The sequence below is a fragment of the Lotus japonicus genome, chromosome 5 (assembly GCF_012489685.1).
Source record: "Lotus japonicus ecotype B-129 chromosome 5, LjGifu_v1.2".
Lineage (NCBI taxonomy): Eukaryota > Viridiplantae > Streptophyta > Magnoliopsida > Fabales > Fabaceae > Lotus > Lotus japonicus.
In genome coordinates, this window is record NC_080045.1 from 55,943,121 (window position 1) to 55,962,981 (window position 19,861).

General features: G+C 36.3%; 3 protein-coding genes across 4 annotated transcripts; 1 reads left to right on the plus strand and 2 right to left on the minus strand.

Moving 5' to 3' along the window:
• Positions 1-324: 324 nt before the first annotated feature.
• On the minus strand, positions 325-3,280 carry LOC130716771 (universal stress protein PHOS34-like). 2 transcript variants are annotated; one of them, XM_057566778.1, is made up of 4 exons: positions 2,957-3,280; positions 2,748-2,842; positions 881-1,002; positions 325-679 (listed from the first exon to the last, which is right to left on the minus strand). In XM_057566778.1, exons 1-4 carry the CDS (start codon positions 3,138-3,140, stop codon positions 592-594), a joined length of 489 nt encoding a protein of 162 aa, XP_057422761.1. In that variant the 5' UTR covers positions 3,141-3,280; the 3' UTR covers positions 325-591. The 2 variants fall into 2 exon arrangements, with proteins under 2 accessions (XP_057422761.1, XP_057422760.1); XM_057566777.1 differs by having other exon boundaries at positions 2,748-2,851; positions 2,957-3,269.
• A 4,964-nt stretch (positions 3,281-8,244) lies between these two features.
• LOC130720832 (E3 ubiquitin-protein ligase NLA-like) lies at positions 8,245-11,642 on the plus strand. The gene is made up of 6 exons (XM_057571534.1): positions 8,245-8,543; positions 9,068-9,312; positions 9,445-9,702; positions 10,158-10,295; positions 11,023-11,081; positions 11,220-11,642. Exons 1-6 carry the CDS (start codon positions 8,378-8,380, stop codon positions 11,323-11,325), a joined length of 972 nt encoding a protein of 323 aa, XP_057427517.1. The 5' UTR covers positions 8,245-8,377; the 3' UTR covers positions 11,326-11,642.
• A 620-nt stretch (positions 11,643-12,262) lies between these two features.
• Positions 12,263-13,405, minus strand: LOC130720171 (ABC transporter C family member 4-like). The gene is made up of 2 exons (XM_057570790.1): positions 13,188-13,405; positions 12,263-12,703 (listed from the first exon to the last, which is right to left on the minus strand). Exons 1-2 carry the CDS (start codon positions 13,366-13,368, stop codon positions 12,603-12,605), a joined length of 282 nt encoding a protein of 93 aa, XP_057426773.1. The 5' UTR covers positions 13,369-13,405; the 3' UTR covers positions 12,263-12,602.
• Between the last annotated feature and the right edge of the window lie 6,456 nt (positions 13,406-19,861).

Sequence of the window (19,861 nt, forward strand, 5' to 3'; positions counted from 1 at the left end):
GGAAGAAGACTGTTTCAGATCTCTCAAAATCACACACAAACAATCCATGGGCAACGTAGAGAAGGCTACTTAAAAACGGCTCATCCCCTTGTTATCTTTGTAACATAAAAACCTTGTAAATTGACCAAGTCATAACCCGCAAAATAGGATATAGATATTAGTCCACCTTAAATCCATTTTATTTTTTAATGATAAATTTTACATGCTAAGCTATGAGCTATATAATCACATTCATTTCTTATCTAAAAACATTTCAAGCACCTGCGACGATACACAAGTTTAAGTATAGTTTTCTTTTCCTTAAAAGTGAGAGGAGGAACCCAATTCAAAAAGTTTAACATTCATATCACTCGAAATCAATATACTGTAGAAATGAGGTTAGACAAACACTGCTATTATGACTCATTCCCTCCAAACCAACTTGTCAAGTCTCATCTTTGGTTATTTATGCAGCAAAGAACAACTAAGGTACAAATTATAAACAACAACAGAGTAAACAGATTTACAAGCTCTCTGAGAACATTATTCTTTACCCTCTTTGCTGAAATGTTTATGTTTATTTCTGCACCATGTACACGCAGCAAATACAGATTAGTGTTTGGTTTTTGGCTTCTTCACGATCATCACAGAGCAGTGAGCATGATGAGCACAATAGTCACTCACACTTCCCAAAACCGCCCTGCAAATTATAAGTGTCACTGTCAATTGTCAAGTATATATAGCAGAATTATGAGATTTTCAAATGAAGTATTCGCCAGCACATGTTCCATTCAATTCAGTATATTGATGGATTCACCAGTTTCAGAAAATTATTTATTATAACACAATCATCTATCACTGTAAAGAAAGGATGAGGACTAAAACCAGAATGAAGCTGTACCTTTTCAGAGCCCCATAACCATGACTACCCACAACCAACACTGAAGCGTGATACTTCTCCACGGCTTCGCAAAGAACATTTCTAGGATCACCTTCCACCGCTTCCACTACGACATCAGTTATCTGAGAAAACATAGTTATCAGATACCTACTCCAAAGGTGACATAAAAGTGTACTGAAACATCAGCTATGAAGTAAAATGATATAGCATTCACATTTAATCTGATTTTGCTTACAAAAATACACCACAGTTTTGTTAGCCCCAAATAATAGAAATATGGATATGTAATACTAATATCAGACACATTTCACTAATTTTACTTCAAAAGAAGAACAGAGAAACGATCATAAAAGTCAATGCACTATGCAGGGCCTAGTTTATTTATTTGAACCATTCAAATGCAACAGCAATACACCATGAAATGAAACTTGACCCGGAAATACAACAACAATAGCATGTTTGGATCAGCTTTTCTAGCACCCACAAGCTACTCACATAAACTTCTCCCCAAATTTGATTTAGGCCTGTGAATTAATCGTGGAAACGTGTACATTGTTCTTAATAATCATATCTTAAATTGAGTTTCTTGCATCAAACAAATAAAAAGCAGAACAAGCAGAGATAATGCCCTATTTGTAGTGTAATAGTATTAGTCTAGCCCTGAGTGAGAGTGTGATGCATTTAAATTCAGCCGGTAAGCTAAAATAGTATCATAATACATATTGCAGACACTCCAAGTCCAATATAGAGTACAGTCAAGATGGTCAACTTATGAGTTATGAGGACCAAGTCGTGGGGTCAGAGCATAGATGCAAATAGCTGACAGGCACCATACAAACCAAACCAGTAAGAGAAGTCATAAACTGAGATATTTTCAACCAAAACCTTCCAAAGATACTATTGTGGCATATGGTTCAACACCATATAGCCAGGCCGAATCACTTTACATTTTGGCCATCGCTCAATGCAATGGCCAGAGCTAGGTGTTACTATTCTAGCATATGATTCGACACCATGTGCTTGGGCCAAGTTACTTTAACTTAAACCGATTGATCCAAAACTCTTCCATAGTGCTACTAAGTCCTAACCCGAGCCGAATCACGACTTAGCAATGCATTCCAACCACAGTGATTGACTTGTGTTCACTGACCTACCTTCCACATAAACCTACCTCCCACATAAACTCGGCTCAAATAAACCCCCCTAACATGTTTCCCGCTCAAATCCCTCGAGGTCAACGGTCCAGTCCAAAGCCCAAAGGTCAAGCACTGCACTCGAAGGGCTTGCAGGCTCACCTTATCCTCCATCACCTTATCTGCAGAAAGAATGCTTGACCCAGAAGATTGAAGGGCCCGCCACTAACTACGCTACACCTAGGAATTGGGATGATGTTGACCAAACTTAGGTACAATTAATCTAAGTTAAACCCTACTTGTCATATACAGTTGGTAACTTGGGCGCCAGAGTGTCTTCACATGTACCACCGGCAAAGGACACCACATGTAAGCGGAGCACCACCCTCGTCATCACCGTACCCCAAGCGTTACACTCGACCTAGAGTAATTGGTTAGACTTCGTCCGATCATCACGAGCGTACGAGTCAAAAGTAAAATCAATGATCAAACGAAGCAACAATATTATTGTCTAATCTTAGAAACTAATAAGTTGATCACTATCCCCTCCCCTTTATCTCCGTATAAAAAATTCCATCACAATTTTTCTTGTGTCCCAATCCACATAAATACGAAAATTAACGCATAAATCCGATAAGATATTCATATGGTGTGCTATGTCAATGTGATCCATAATTAAATGATACAGAATTATTCCAAATCGAAAGAGAGAGAATTGAATTAAATGAACTTACATTGTTTTTAATGCAAATTTGCTTAGCGTTTTCAAGAACTCTAGCAGCAATCTTTTTCAAATCGGAATCGACAATAGGCAAAACCTCAGCAGCTCCTGCATACACTAAACCAAGGGAAGGAGAATGATTCAATTTTTCCATTCAATTACAAAAAAAAAAAACAAAATGGCAGAAAAGAAATAGTGTATATATATATATAGGTTACCAACCTGGGCCAGCGAAGCCAACAGCGGAAGTAGCAGAAGGTCTGGCATGAACAAGAACAAGCTTGAAGGAAGGGTTCTTGGCGAAGAAATGGTCGAGAGTCCAATTGATGGCGTAGACGCTGTGCTCGCTGTCGTCGATGCCGATCACCATAACCTGTTTCTTCTCTGAGTCTGAAGAAGTCGCCATTGATTCTCTGTTGAATTCAATTCAGGATAAGAAAAGAACACGCAAGAAATGTTGTGTATATATTTGAAACGTAACGAAATGAAAACAATGTGCTGCTGAAACAACGGGTTGCTGATTCACGCAATCCATGAAAATGACGTCGCCTTTTGCGGAAACTGTGGGATACAACTTCAACCTTATCCGCCAACCATATTTATCTTGTGTTTTTTCAAATAATAGTAAGGGACAATTTAATGAAGTAGTACTAATTATATCATTGATGATTATATATTTAGATGAAAGGTTATCTTTTAAAACTAATGATTCTCTTTTTGTAAGACATTTAGCTATTTAGCTAGTTTATAATTTATGCTTTCTTTTCTTTGGTTGGGTGGAAGGAAAAGGGGAAGGAAAGAAAACACGGAAACCGATGAATGTCTAAATTCATTCATTGGTTTCCGTGTTTTCTAAATTCATTCATTCATCGGTTTCCGTGTTTTCTTTCTTAGTCTAAATTTATTCATCGGTTTTCGTGTTTTCTTTCTTTCCCCATTTCCTTTCAGTCTAAGACCATATACAATGGTTAAACAAAAAATGTTTTGTTTACCACTTTTCTACCCCACTTTTTCTCTTCCCAATACTCCACATCATCCTCTCTCTCCAATTTAACACTCTCTCAACAATTACCCACTCCAATGGTTTTACTTAACTCTCAACACCCTACCCCACCACTCACCACTCACCCTACCCCCACCACTTTTTTATTTCACATTTTTATTTAATAGTTTGAATTTTGAGGACGTTGGTTGAAGAATTAATGTGGGACTTGATAATTGGTGGGATTTTGAGGACGTTGGTAAGAAATTTGATTTGGATCTTCATAGTTGTTGTGATTTTGGTTGTAAAATAGGTTGTTTGAAGAATTCTGGGTGTTGAAATGGTGATTGTTGTGATCCATTTCAAAACAAATGCTAATAGATAGATAAATAAGATGGTTAGAGAGATAATAAGAGGGTGAAAAACTTGGTTTTTTTTCTGTGTCCAAATCAAACGAACCAAGTCTCTATTTACAGAGAAAAAAAAAATCATGAATTTTGGTATAATTTTTTTTTTCAGAAAATATTTTTTTTGATGAAATAATTGAGTTCAAAAGATAAGGGTAAAAGAAATCCGGAGCCACGAATCAGAAGCTGACACGTGGCAAAAAAAAAAAAGGTTTCTCTTTCCTGCAGACGCGCCTTGTCTGCGCGTGTCGTGCACGCGCCAGCGGTGGCCACTGGCCTCACGCCACGTGGCACACCGCAGGCTCTCCAACTTTGTTGAAAATGTTCAACATTTTTCCTCTCTCTCATCACTCTCAACAAACTTCAACAACCACTACAACCTATCAACAAAATTCAACAATTTTCAACATCCAATTCAACTATCCACTGTAAATGGTCTAAATTCATTCATCGGTTTCCGTGTTTTCTTTCCTTCCCCCTTTCCTTCCACCCAACCAAACAAAGCCTTAAAGAACTTTTAAAAAGGTTTCTAAATTCATTCATCGGTTTTCGTGTTTTATTTCTTTCCCTATTTCCTTCCACCCAACCAAAGATAGTATTAAAGTATGGTAAATGAGTATTTTACCTTGGAAAGTTGCAATTTCCTTCTTATCTCCCCCCACAAAAAAATCAATTTGGGACTTTGAAGTCCTACTCAAATATGTAAAAGGATGATCATTCTCCTTTTTTAAGTATTCAAATTTCAAAATATTGAGATTATATACTTAATAATATATAAAAATCTAAGATATACTGTCATTTCTCATATATCTCCAAAATAAAAACTTCTATGAACTAGAATATCTTGCCTCTTGACATACTTATATGCCCGTTTAGATAATCTCATATGAATAGTTTCTCTGGTTGTGGAATGCATTGAGTGAGACTTTGCAAGTTCTTCCAAAACTATCCTTTCAAAGGAGTTTTTGATCCTACTTGAGGGGTGTAAGCATTGATGATCTTGATAGTTTATTGACCCACTAATAATTTAAAAGATAAGATATGGTTCCTAAATGTTTTAGAACCCATCACATTCTTTTTCCATTTCTTATTCACAATAATACCCACATCATTTCTTCTCATCATTTCTTCTCATGACCTTCCTGGTGTACCGAAGCTTAAATCCTTAAGTGTCAAGTTTTATCTCCAATCCATTAGTTTCATGATAGCACATTATTTTAGTCCTTTTCCGATCCAAAGATTTAGCTATCAAAGTACCAATATTCTAAGAACCAAACATAATTGAGCAATTTTGGGCTAACTTCTTTACCAACATCCATTCACAAAAATGTGAGGATATTTGCTCTTTTAACATTGCATTTGTGTGTCGATCCAACGACTCTAGCTATCATCATACTTGAGTCATACAACGCATTGCTTCTAAACAACGATCCAACATCAACACAAATTCATCATGTTTGATCCATATTAAATATATTTGTTGGTTTTATGTTAGTTGTTGAAGGCCTAGTAGAACCATCCCTCTTTACTCGAATTTAGGACTAACTATGCAAGCATAAGCGAAGTTTCATATTTTTATAAAACTAATTGTTTAATTTTAGTACTAGTGTTTAAAAATTATTAGAATATTAAGAATAATTTTTTTTTAATTATCATAAAATATTTTTCAATTTTTATGTTAGTTAAACTTTAATTCAATATACACGGTCAAAAAATATATATATAGTCTTTAATTTTTTCGGTTAACTTTTGCAGATGAGGTATGAAATAATTGGATCTTAGTGTAAAAAATTATATATTGACAATATATGAAAATTAAAATCATTAAAGGTTTTTATAAGGATTCATTTTTGAGTTTAATGGATATGCACTGTCAGTGTAAACAGTATTACACTGACAACTAATCACAGCATGCCACGTATGTCGAATAATAACTTTCACCTTAAATTTTAATTAAAACAAGAATATATTTGCTGATGTGGCGGAATTCAATTAGATGACTGTTACACTGACGGTGCACACACATTAAATTCTTCATTTTTTTTTGAAAGTTTTATAAGGATTCATTTGATACGACATATTAGGCATGAAAGTATAATATTTTTTTTTGAAATGACATGAAAGTATAAGTTTATACTATTCATTATGAGTTTATTCATTGTATGGTGCCAACATTGTATTGCATAAGTTTATCAATCAACTTTTATACATTAAAATGATTGATTACTTAATCCACCATGGATTATGCCGTATAAGATTATGTCGTATTAACTTTGAAAGTATTTAAGCCACTACCACAACCTCCAATCCTCCATCACTACCTTTCCACCACTGCAATTGTCATCACCACACCACCACTACCATCAACTCGGCTAACATAATCACTACCACCAATGTCATCACCATCCTTCACCACCACCATTGTCACCCTGCAACGCTATGGCTACCACCATCACCACCACCCTCATTGTCGTCTCCACCACAAACATTGTCACTAGCACCACCACCACTCTACCGCCACATCACCATTATCCATTGCCACTACCGCCACCACCACTACATCTACAATCACCGCCTTTCGTCACTACCACCACTCTTTGTCACCGTCATTGCCGCTGCCACCATCACCACCACTATTGCCACCGTCACCGCCCCAACCAACTTCACATTCTCCACTACCATCATCGTCACACCACCAGAAGCACTCTACCGCCACTACTGCTATGGTCACCGCCACCATAACTACTACCCTCCATAGCCGTCATCATCATCACCATATCTACCTACCACCACCCCTCACCACCAATGCTCTCCAACCCCACAACCACCATTCACTAAGGGTCTGCTTGGATTGGGGGGAGGGGATGGAGTGGAGTGGAATGGGAAGGATGGAGGGAATGGTCCATTGTTTGTGTTGGTTAAAATAGAATGGAACCCAATGGTAAGTGATGGTTCAAGATCCATCATGTTCCATTGTTTTCCATTAAATTTGTTCCCTCCCAATTTGGGTGGAAAGGAATGGAACAAAAACTGATCACCTAATAAAATTATTAAAATACTATATTACCCCTCTGCAACTGCTCCTCAACTACACGTTTTTATCCTTTTGCTTCTCCTTTATGATTTTTTGAAAGATTCTCCTTTATGTTGGATCCCGATCGAGTTGCAATGGACCTTCTGCTCTCATTCACAAATAACTGGTTCACTCACAATATTATCTCAATAAACCCTCTTCTCTAACGCTAATATTTTCATGGTTGGTTATGTTCCATTCTTCCTTTTTTTCTTCTCGTTTCAAAATCTGTTGTCATTTTCTGCTTTTAATCTCACCCCTTATACTATATTTGTTTGTTTTCTTGACACTACTTCCAATTGAACTGAACTGATACACAAAAACTGATATTAGAAAGGGGTAAAATCAATGATATTTAAATTGCAATTAAGGGTAAAATAGGAATAAATAAATTATATTTCATTTCATTTCATCCATTATGCAAACAATGGAGTGGTAAATTTATTCCACTCCATTATAAAATATCCAAACAATGGTAAGTGAATTTTATTCCACTCCATCCCATTCCATTCCGCTCCATTATGTTCCATCAATCCAAACATAGCCTAAATATACCATATGATAAGTTATACAATGTATATGACTAAATACGGTACAATATTAAATTTTTATTATACCTAATCTTATCAGATTTAATACCATCTGAGCTAATAGTATACAATATATTTAACAGGTCATAAGAGTACTATTATAAGACTCTAAATCTCAACCTTAAAACTTCAAATAATCACTTTCTCGATTGAGTCATTCAGCTCAACTTAATAGAAAAACATTAGATGAGTCATTGAGCTGATCTAATAGATAAACATAAGATTTAATTCAAGTGGTAAAACGTTATTTTCTCTTGGTGTTGTGCAAGTGTTCGTTTCAATATTGAATATTCCATCTGATCTCTCGTATTCATTGGGTTACCAGTGGCAGTAAACATGCGGAAATATCGATTTTGACTGTTTCAGAGTGAGACTTTTGTGTAACGTTTTTATCCCTCGTGACAGCTACAATTTCAGATGATTACGGAAACTATAATAACTCAACAAGGAGCCACGTACATATTCAAACTTGAACCGTTTTCTCATTCATTTTGCGGCGTGTTTTCATTCTTAGCGAGTTTTTTTTCTTTCTTTCTATATACCATTTGAACGGCACACCCTGCGTGCGTTCCTCCATGTTTCTACGTGAAGATGAAGTTCTGCAAGACATACCAGGAGTACATGCAAGCCCAGGAGCAGAAGAAGCTTCCTGGGGTTGGCTTCAAGAAGCTCAAAAAGATCATGAAAAAGTGTAGGAGAGACTCTCAATCCCTTCATGAATCACTTGGCATCAAATCCTGCCCTCATCAATGCCCAGGTCATCAATCTCAATAAGTCTTATCTATTATTTAATTTAATCTCCATTAATCAATGCCCAGATCATCAAAATGTTTTCTTTTCTATTCAATTTAGTTTTTCTGGATCATTGCCCAGATCATCAAAAAGAATATGATTTGATCTATATTGAATTTGATTATTGAAATGAAATATAATTCAATTCAGGTCCTGAATTTTGATTGGAAAATTGGGGAACCAGGAAGACTTTGGTGTGTGCTTCATAATTTATATCTGGAATATCTATGTCCTATGGCAAAAAATATGAATAATGAAGAGAAATTAATTATTAATTCTATCTTAATGTGAGAATTTTTATGTTGTATTATGACGTGTGTCTGATGATAGTGTTGAGCGAGCAAACATGAGAGAAATTTCACATGAGAGGATCCTGATACTAGTAATGAGATAATTTTTTCTTGGGGAGAAGGGGGGATGTTTAAGCTTTTCCATGTTCATGCATTTCCAATTACCTTTAAGCTAACTTGATATAATGTAATTGTTCAGTGTGCGATGGGACATTTTTCCCGTCCCTTCTCAATGAAATGTCAGAAATATTAGGGTGCTTTAACCACCGTGCCCAGAAATTGCTGCAGCTACATCTTGCTTCTGGCTTCAGAAAGTACATTCTCAAGTTGAAAGGAAAATTCAAAGGGAATCATACTGTCCTTGTTCAAGAAGGAAAAGATCTAGTCACATATGCACTGATTAATGCCATTGCGATACGCAAAATACTGAAGAAATATGATAAGGTGTGTTTTCTGATTTGGTTCTCAAGATAGATATTAAGTTCTCCATATTTCTTTGGCATTCTAATTTGTTTTGATAATCCCCATTATAATAAGTGGTGTTCTTTGTATATTTCTTCTACTACCATGACTCAGATTCATTATTCCAAGCAAGGGCAATTGTTCAAGTCACAACTCCAGACAATGCATAAGGAAATTCTTCAGAGTCCTTGGCTTTGTGAGCTTATGGCATTACACATCAACTTAAGGGAAACTAAAGTGAAGTCAAAGAAGGCGGCACCTGCATTGCTCGATGGATGTTCCCTGGCATTTACAGATGGAAAACCCTCACTTACTTGTGAGATCTTTGATTCCATCAAAATTGATATTGACCTGACTTGCTCTATTTGTATGGTAAGTTACATGGTTTCATTTGTTGGATTAGATGAAATCCTTTTTATTTGTGCATTTCTCTCATTTTGGATGTTTTTGGGTTGGATATATGCTGTGGTTGTCTGATTGAAGACTATTGCTGCTCAGATGCAAGCAATATCAAATCAACTTGAAGTGCCCTGCATTAAAATTTTAAACTGGATAGTTTTATGTTTCCACAAAAAAAAAGGACACTTAATAGACTATTTTATTTGAAAATGGTTTATATATTTTAACTATGTCCGATGGTATTTAGGAACCAGACCTCCTTATATTGTCCTATATCCAGCCAAATTTCCTAAAACACTTGACTTTTGGTCTTGTATTACAATTCCTCATTGTCGATATATCTTTTTCTGTGAAAGCATCTCTCTTATAAGATCTCTTCCATTCTTTTTTGTCACTTGCAAATTTTTCATCTGCCTCTTCTATGACAGGATACAGTATTTGATCCAGTTTCTCTGACTTGCGGCCACATATTCTGCTACAGTTGCGCTTGCTCAGCTGCATCTGTAACTATTGTTGATGGACTTAAGGCAGCAGATCCAAAGGAGAAATGTCCTCTATGCCGAGAGGTAAGCTACCAGATATAGCTAACTTCCCTACAACTTCATTAATTTAATCAGGAATGTACAAATGAGGGGTTTCCATTCTAATCACATCCTTATGGTACATGCTAATAACCTGTAATTTCATCCTTTCCTTGTCATTGTAGAGATCTCACGTCAGCTATAGATATAGCTAAAGTAGAGCTTATAAAAGCTGGGTTGTTCTCACCTCATGAACTAGCTTTTGGGGTTTGAGTAATGTTCAACCCAAATTCAAGATAGTATTGAAGTTTATTCTAGATCTAATATTGGCCATTCATCACTGTCTAAAAATCAACCTAGTCCCCACAGACAGCTAGTCATTGGCCTAATGAGTGCTGCATATTATCTTATCTGGAATGTGATTATCCTTAATTGTGATGCAATGACCAAACAAAATTACAATGCCAAAGCAACTGCTAAAATTGAACGAACCATATCTTCGCGCATGAGGCCAGAAACCAGGATTCTGTCCTAAGCTTCATTTATCCTTCAATTACTGACTGCATTGCATTTCAAAAATTCCATTGTTTAGTTTACATTTTTGCCTATTTCACACCTTTAAATGCTGAACAACAATGATTGATCAGTTATACACTTATACGATTAAGAGTTGAGCTGCAAGGAATTGGCAAACAATTCTTTTATTTGGTTTATCATTATTGAACCTGTTAAAATAGTTGAAAACTTAAACTTTCCACATTGTTGATTACAGGGAGGAGTTTATGAAGATGCTGTTCACTTAGAAGAATTGAATATTCTGTTAGGCCGAAGGTATGATGCCATTTTCTCACACATGTTAAAAAGGGAAGAGATACATGCACAAGTCCATCTATACTCCACCTTAGCCGTGATAGCATATAGTATATTGTTTGCAAGTTTCTTAACCAAGTAATTTCAACATTTTTACAGCTGCAAGGATTACTGGGAGGAAAGGCTTCAGATGGAGAGGGTAGAGAGGGTTAAGCAAGCGAAGGAGCATTGGGAAATGCAGTGCAGGAACTTCATGGGTGTCTAAGACCTTCTTGAGCATCTATGTAAAAAAGCAACTTTTCTTGGGTTCGATGGCTGTTTTAGGTTGAACCTTCTTGGTTCAGTTGTTGGTTCTAATTTTGCAAGTAAAGCAGTAGCATTTGTGCATGTTGTAAATACATGATCCATGGAGCCTAGCATGGACCAAACAGGTGCCTGGAATACTGTTTTACCTTTTTTTAGGGGGATTGTTTTTGGCACAGCCAAAATTTCTAATAACAGACCCAATTTGTTTTTGAATTTTTTTTGTAATTCCAAAACTATTCTTTAAGTAAATAAAAAATAAACTTTCTTTTGCTGTTTTGCACATCCTTTAAATAAAAAAATTAAAACTACTATTTACACACCTTATGCATTAATTCTTATTGAATTTTTAATCCATTTTTTTTTTATTCTTTTCAGTAATTTTTAGTGATCTCTACACCATAGCTCGGGTTTTGTTGTTCACAACCTTACACTTTTAAGTCATTGTTTACTACAAAAAAAACGTTGTTTTCTCTTAGCGCAACTCGCAAGTTATTGTCGAAAACAAATGCGGCAAATTGTTTTCTCTAAGTGAAACTTAACTTTCGGAAAATTGCTTCTATAGCAAAACTTAACTTCTGAGAGCACAAAAATTCTATAAAACTTAAATCCCTTGGACTTGATCTTCTCTGACCCTGCTGGTTTCTTAATTTCCTTCTTCTTCCTTCCTCTCCCCCCCCTTTTTTTTTCCTTTCAGAACAGGTTCATCAAAATCCACCTCAAAATCCATTTCCTCACCTTTGTCTCCCTCAAAACCCGACGCAACCACATCAATTTCAGGTGATTCCATAAAACTTGGAAGTGTGGTGCAGCTCAATCAACACTAATGTAGGGTTGATTTAGTCGGTGCTAAATACATGGTGTTTTTATACATGAATTACTTTTCTTAACGTGTATTTCTTCTCTTTCCGGACGATTAAACTTAGGACCTACTATCACTACATCTTTTGTATAGTAAGGCTACTTTGGCCGAATGTAATTAGAAAACCATTTACAAGCATTTATGAAGCTTGTCTAGTCAAAATACACCAGCTATGAAACAGTTCATGTTTGAATGATTTGCAATGGTGACTGCACCTTCCTCCACTAGTTTTGTGCACCAACAAATATGGCCATTTAACTTTACATATAGAACTTATAGTATCAATCAAAAGGCCTGACCTTTAGAAAGATATGTTTTGTTTTTGCCCTGCTATATGGATGGTGGATGTTGACAGAGGAAGAGGAGCTCAAGGTTTCTTATAGTCCTGTGGAGCGGTTGGCATATTCTTGAACTAATGCCCCAAAGAGTGATTGCCTCTGGAGCAAGTTGGAGGGTTTGTTGAATTCTTTTGTCCGTCCTATGAATGGAAAAAAGAGCAGAACTTAGTGCATGTTTGAAAATCATTCTACAACTGATTTTAAAGTTAAAATCAATTATGGGAATAAGCTTCTACGAGTAGCTTCTGTATGCCAGAATAGATACTAAGAAGAAAGAAACTGATCCGAAGATAGTAAATAATACCATTGTAATCCTTCATAGAGCATGCATGAGAGAATATAAAGTTAAAAGTGAAATATACTATCATAGTCAAGCATTATAACTTGACCCAAACATCAAATATCCCATCGTAGATGGACTAATGTTATTTTTTATTTATCAGCAAATGTAATAGACTAATGTAATTGAGGGAAGCATATCTATCGAAATAAAACATAAATCCACTTAAAATGGGGTTGTTTAACCCCTCAGAGTAAGTTAGAAAACCTCATTATGATTATAGTTAAAATAGTATGATATACTATGATTATAGTCCAAGTGAGAACATGCAAGAACTATCATACCTGCATCTACAACAAGAACTCTATCACAGTCCATGACTGTTGGTATCCTATGAGCAATGCTGATGATGGTACGGGCTGCAAAGTCTTCTCGTATGATCCTCTGGATCACAGCATCGGTTTGAGAATCAACAGAAGCTGTTGCCTCATCCATAAACAACAATAGCCTGCTTTGCTTAAGCATGACCCTCCCTAAACAAAGTAGCTGCCTCTGCCCCACACTCCAGTTATCGCCATTATCAACAGCTATGAAGTTCAAATAACATTGTCATTAGTAAGAAAGGAAAAGGGGACGGAAGTGAATAAATTCAAGCAGCTCATAGGAAAATAGTAAGAATCTTTAGTACCTAAAGAATGAAGTTTCCCAGGCTTAGAAGCCACTGCATCTTTAAGTTGACAACGTTCTAAACTCTGCAGCAATAAAAAGCTATTAGACAAGGTCAGTGATAGCAAAAACTCCATCCATTAAATATCAATGAAGTCTAGCATACAAGTGCACGAGTTTGAGGTTTCAACGGATTAAGGTACCCTCATGTCACATGACTATGTCAAGTGAAACATTGTATCTATCTCTTCTTCATAAATATTCACAAGATACTATCTAATTAATACTTAAAAAGAGAGATAATACAATTTCATCATGACAATGTTATGTGAAATTTCCACATGAGATGATCGTGATCTAGGTTCTAGCAGAGCTAAGAAGAAAGCATAAGAGTGAATTTGGTGTGGCATGAGTTTTAGGCCTTGGACTGGGCGGGGAATCCATGACCGCCTAGTACACTAGTATGGTAGGGCGAGGAAGCAGTCAGGAAGATATGAGTAACGATAAGCGGCATGAAGGTCCATCACCAATATAGGTGGCCCCACTCGCTAGCTGGAAGATTCTGTTGGATTTATCTTATTTGCATAGGAATTTGGACCTTGGTTGTAAGCTCCAAATGTAGGAATGATCTAGATAAGGACCACACCCCCTATAAAAGGGAGGTCCTTGCTTTGTATCTCACAACTTTACTATCATTAATGAGAATATTCCATTTTTATTACATCATTTCCATATTTGTGCTCTGCTAGGGTTTATCATTGTACCTTTGATACTTAGATTGACTCTAGTACGGAACATGCCTCAATGAAACAGTATTGAATATTTATGTAAGACCCTGAAATAAATAACTAGATTATTTATTTACTTTCGTCATATTAATTAATTAAGTATTTATATTCAATTATTTTTATGTTATTTTCCTGACTCGAACCCTTTGTGAGTCATGCAAATTATTTATATGGTAATTAAATTCAGAATATGTTTGATTATGGCAAATGTTCCATTACAGAACTATCGACCGTAAGATCGATAGGTTTCGCTTTCCAGAAATTCGATAAAGTTAGACTTTACCACCGCAGGGACTTAAGCAAGACCCTGAACCAAAGGGGTTTGTGTTCGGAGCTCTTTCTGTAGTTTGCGTCTGCGTTGCTTTAATCCTTTCGTCTCTATAAATCTTTTCCGTGAATGAAGTTTTCTCATCTGGAGAATATTTCCCTAATCAGTTTTGCGTCAGATTTTGGAGCAGGTCGTTTCTAAAATATTTTCTCCTCAAATGATAATAATCACTATTGTCATTTTTTCTATAAATTCATACTTAGCTTAGACGCATAATATGACGACGTCATATTTGTTCTAATTGTCTCAAAATTATTTTTTAGTCCAATTTTTACTCATTTCCTTGTTCGTGGATCATTTTAACTTGCTCAAAGTGATCTTAGATTATATTAGAGTCCCTAATAATTATTAGGATAATGATTCATCTTCCTTATATTTTTTCTATAACTCTATGAGTTAAATCCTACACTACCTAAATAAACTTGTACCCATTGTGAATACTTAATTTTGCATTCTATCATACCTTTGTACTAGTATTCGTATTCTCTAAGAAGGAGAAAAATTTTGCAACGGGATCCGGGCATTAAGAATAAAAGAAAGAAGATAAGAGGATAAGCTTCATCCACCTCATGCTTGGTTGCATATGCTGAATTATTTTCTTCAAGCCTCCACCACGTTATACTGTTGCATGCTTCACAGCTCATACTTGTTTTGCATGCCTTACACCTCCTCCTTGTTGCCATTGATTTATCATCAACTTGATAAGCATGGAAAGGATTTCTTTTCTTCTAAGCCTTCCACGTCCTGCTGATTGCATGCAACAAATGTCCTTCTATTGTTTATTTCCTTCACTCATAAGCAATGAATCAACCCCTATATATAGTGCTGCAACACAAGCTTCAGAAACATTGAATGGAATAGAGATAGAAATGTGAGAAGATTACACACGAGAGGAAGAGAAAATTTGCTCACAGATAAATCAAATATAGCATTTTGAGTAAAAATTCTTGAGTGTTTGGTCTTGAGTGTGAGGAGATTTTTAAGTCTTGGGGAGCGGAAGTTAGGAACTTGAAGCTAATTAGTATTTTTGAAAATAAAATGATTAATTTTCTAAGGATACGAAGTACGATAATGCGTTCGTGTCGGAGCTAAAGAATGGAAGGAAAGCTAGCCGGTACGAGGAGCGATGACGTGATTGGATCGAAGTCACAACTTAGGAAAGAAAGTGGCTAAGGTAAGGGTAACTCAGTGTAGAGTGTCTTTGAGTCTTGCATGCTTTTATCGCACTGCATGCGTTTGAGATGAAGATGTTTAATTTGATTGGCAATTAATTGAAATATTGGTATGCTTGATATGTTGTATACTTGCTTATTTGGAATGCTTTCTGAGACTTGTGCCAAATGTTTTCTGAGGCTAAGGCCGTTGTTAAACAATAGAGGCATGCGTCACCGTTTTCTGTGGCTTCGGCCATTGGTTATTATTGAAATTATGAATAACATGTGGTTATTCTGAGTTGATTATTGGTTTGGAAATTGGCGTTGACTGACTTGGCATATAAGGAAAGTGGTAATGAGGTGGGTGTGGTCCCACGTGATTGTTCCGTCTTTCGAGGCGTTATAAAGTGACAATGAGGTGGGTGTGGTCCCACGAGATTGTCCCATCTTTCGAGATGTTCTAAAGTGACGATGAGGTGGGTGTGGTCCCACGCGATTGTCCCGTCCATAGTGGCGCTAAGTGGCAATGAGGTGGGTGTGGTCCCGCGTGATTGTCCCGTCTTTCGAGGCGTTATAAAGTGGCAATCAGGTGGGTGTGGTCCCACGGGATTGTCCCATCTTTCGAGATGTTCTAAAGTGGCGATGAGGTGGGTGTGGTCCCACGCGATTGTCCCGTCCATAGTGACGCTAAGTGGCAATGGGGTGGGTGTGGTCCCGCGTGATTGTCCCGTCTTGTGAGACGTTATTGATCGATCCATCTTGGTAGCAGCATATAGTCTCATTATAGGGCACTAACATTTGATTATGTTTATATCTGATTTAATTTCATGTTGTTGGACATACGTTGTCATCTATCTTGAATTAAGTTGCTATCTCATATGCCATGTTATGCACTACAATTTGAATAACATGCTTTTCTCTTTTTATGTGAAGTATTTGCATGGAGTTAACCCTTTCTGTTTGCTACTTGTTGTTTGAGCGCTTAACGCTATTAGGCGATGGAGGCCCTTCCGCCGAAATTTAGCTATGTTCGAGTTGGAGACAAGGATTGTAGGCGTTAGAGTAGCGATGGGAGAAGCAGTCTAAATTTCTTTTTGTAGACTATGTATAAGTCTTCTTCGCCATCTGAAAACTCGGTTATTAAAACCTTGTTTTCACCACTGTCTAAATATGCGCACTTATTTTGAACCCTTCTTATGATGTTGTAAATAACTATTACTATATGTCAGGAACGGGTTATTTAATTAAGGTTATGTTATGTTTCCAAACCTATGGTTGAAGTGTTTTATCAAACAAGTGGTAGGTGTATTCGCTTTAGCGATGTTGTGTTTAGTTCTTTCCAAAAATAAAATTTTTACTCTTGTATTTTAGGATTGCAAATCAGTCCTTAGACTTTGATAGGTTTCCAGTGTGACTCCTCAGTTGAGAAATTGGGGCGTTATATTTGTGGTATCAGAGCTTTGGTTGAGAAAACCAGAGCTTTTGGGTAGACTTGTTTTCTTAAGATGTTTGAACTCTGAGACCGATTGATGAGGTGTCAATCAGAGGAAGGGTGAGCTTGATTGCTCTAATATTGATTGTGTTTGAAGGTTGTTCGTGAGTGAATAACCTTATGTTAGTTAGTATTGGTTATATAGTTTATGTATGTATAAAGGTATATATAGGTAGCTTCTGGGTTTTTTTATCCCTCAGGCGGGAATGCAATTGCACCGGGATCTCTATCAACGAATTTGGATAATGTGACTTGCTACAAGTGCAACAAAAGGGGGCATTTTGCTAATCGTTGTTCTGAGAATCCTAGGACATGTTGAAACTGCAACAAACCAGGTCACACTGCTGTCGAGTGCAGGGTTCCTAAGGTTGAGATGGATGCGAATGTTGCTGGGGCAAGGAGGCCTACTGCTAGTGGAAGGGTCTACTCGATCAGTGGAACTGAAGCTGATAAAGACGATGGTTTGATCCGCAGTACCTGCGAGATTTCGGATAATTCTTTTATCGTGTTATTTGATTATGGTGCTACACATTCTTTTATAGACTTAACTTGTGCGAAGAGGTTAAAGATAGATGTGTCAAATTATCGTTTGACCTGATAGAACCTACGTTGCTGGAAAAGCACAAGGTTTCTCGCCTCCCAAATCCCATAATCCAGCGTTTGAACCATGGCAATCATAAGCCAATGAACTTAGGTCCAATAATGTTGCCTGAACCGACATTTTTTCACTACCTTATAATATGATCTGAATCTTAAGAATTTTTTTAAAAAAACAAAAGGTGAACTGTATTGATAACTAAATTTGGGAACAAGACCCTCACAAATGAGCCACATCCATATAACCTTCACACCCACATACAAAAACCCCACTACCCATCTCAAACCCCAAACCACATGGAAATTGAACCAGAATTTTCACACGAGCCACTTATCCTTCCATCCAAATACAAATAATCCAGTATTCAAAAATGTGGCCCGCCAATCTGTATTAAACCAGCAAATACCAGCCCTCCAATGCCAAAACGTAATAACTAGCAATATGTAACAACTAGTAAGTAGCCCGTGCAAGTAATTTTAAAACTATTTTTAATAGTTTTATTTTTAATACTTTTTTAAGTAATTGTAAAAAAATTTTAAATATTTGAAATATGCCATAATATTTAGGCGAGTGTTATAGTGATATATCAAAGTAAATAAAAATAATCAAATGTAAAATTAAAATTGATCATAGGACTAAAATTGTTTATCTGAGTTTACTTGATACCAAACCAAACAATGTAATTAAGTTTTTATAACAACATAAATAGCTATACATGCAACATATGCTAAAGTCTCAATGTAATCAAGATCTTATTTCACGTCTCTATCTTAACATGTTTCAACTCCTTAGTTGAGAAGCTTGTGCTGTAGAATTTTGCGCTATGTCGGAACAACCAAGATTTCAATGTGATATTCTTTTCATTTGAGTAACGTCCTGCTGAAATAATAATTGAAGTTCATTTTCACTTGTAATAGAAATACCACAGGAAAGTACAAATCATATACTGTCAAGAGATTTTTTTTTTCTTATCATCATTATATTGAGATATACAAATCATATAATGTGATAGTATTTTGCACTTAACAGAAAAACAAGTATCAATCTTTTGAATCATCAAGAATAAACAAATGATAATGCCAAAACATTTTCAAGATTTCAAATCTGCAGCATTCTGCTTTAGTCTTGCATTCATGAAATAATAAAATCTAAGCAGGCCATCAAGAAATTCAACGGAAACATGGACTAAGAAAGTTTTAAAAGTGGCATTAGAACAACAAAGAAGCATAGTTTCTATGTATTCTGATAACAAAACTCTCACTTCACTATACCATGGATTGTTTTTTTTTTTTAAAGCCAAATTGAATAAAAGAATGGTGGCACTTAAGGGGTGCCACAACCCACATTACAAAGAAGCATAGCATAACAAAGAAGAAAAGAAAAAGAACTAAAAACCGCAGCAAAGAGGAAACATTGCAGCAGCAATTATACCCAAAGACCATCTCAGCAAGTGGGCTCAATGCTAATTTCAATTTCGCAGGGAGCTACCACATGGCACAACAACAATAAGGAATGGAGTATTAAGGTAAATGGAGAAACACCAGTGAGCTTCACATGGATTGTCAGGGAATTACTTTCAGATCCACCTTTGCACATTATCTTAACTGGGAACAACAACAGCAAAGCACTGACAGAAAAACCTGAGCTCAACAGCCTTCCACACATTACCAAAGAAGATCAACATCATGGTCAGCAATCAGCCAAACACTGTGATCAAACATCACCCACTCCCAGACAAATGTGAGGATTTGAGGACCAGTCCCAAGAAGAATAAATGAAATTCTTATTCTTACATTTCAGCCATTTCCAAGACCTGAATTTAATTAAGTCCATTACCCTCTCTACATTAACAGCTTTGATGACCAGTACCATGGATCGTGATTTTCCCAACCAAGAATCACAGACTAACTTACACAGACATAATCACAGAGAGAAAAAGTTCAGGGAAAGAACCTCAGAAACATGACTTGACCCAGGAATTCAAAATTCGAA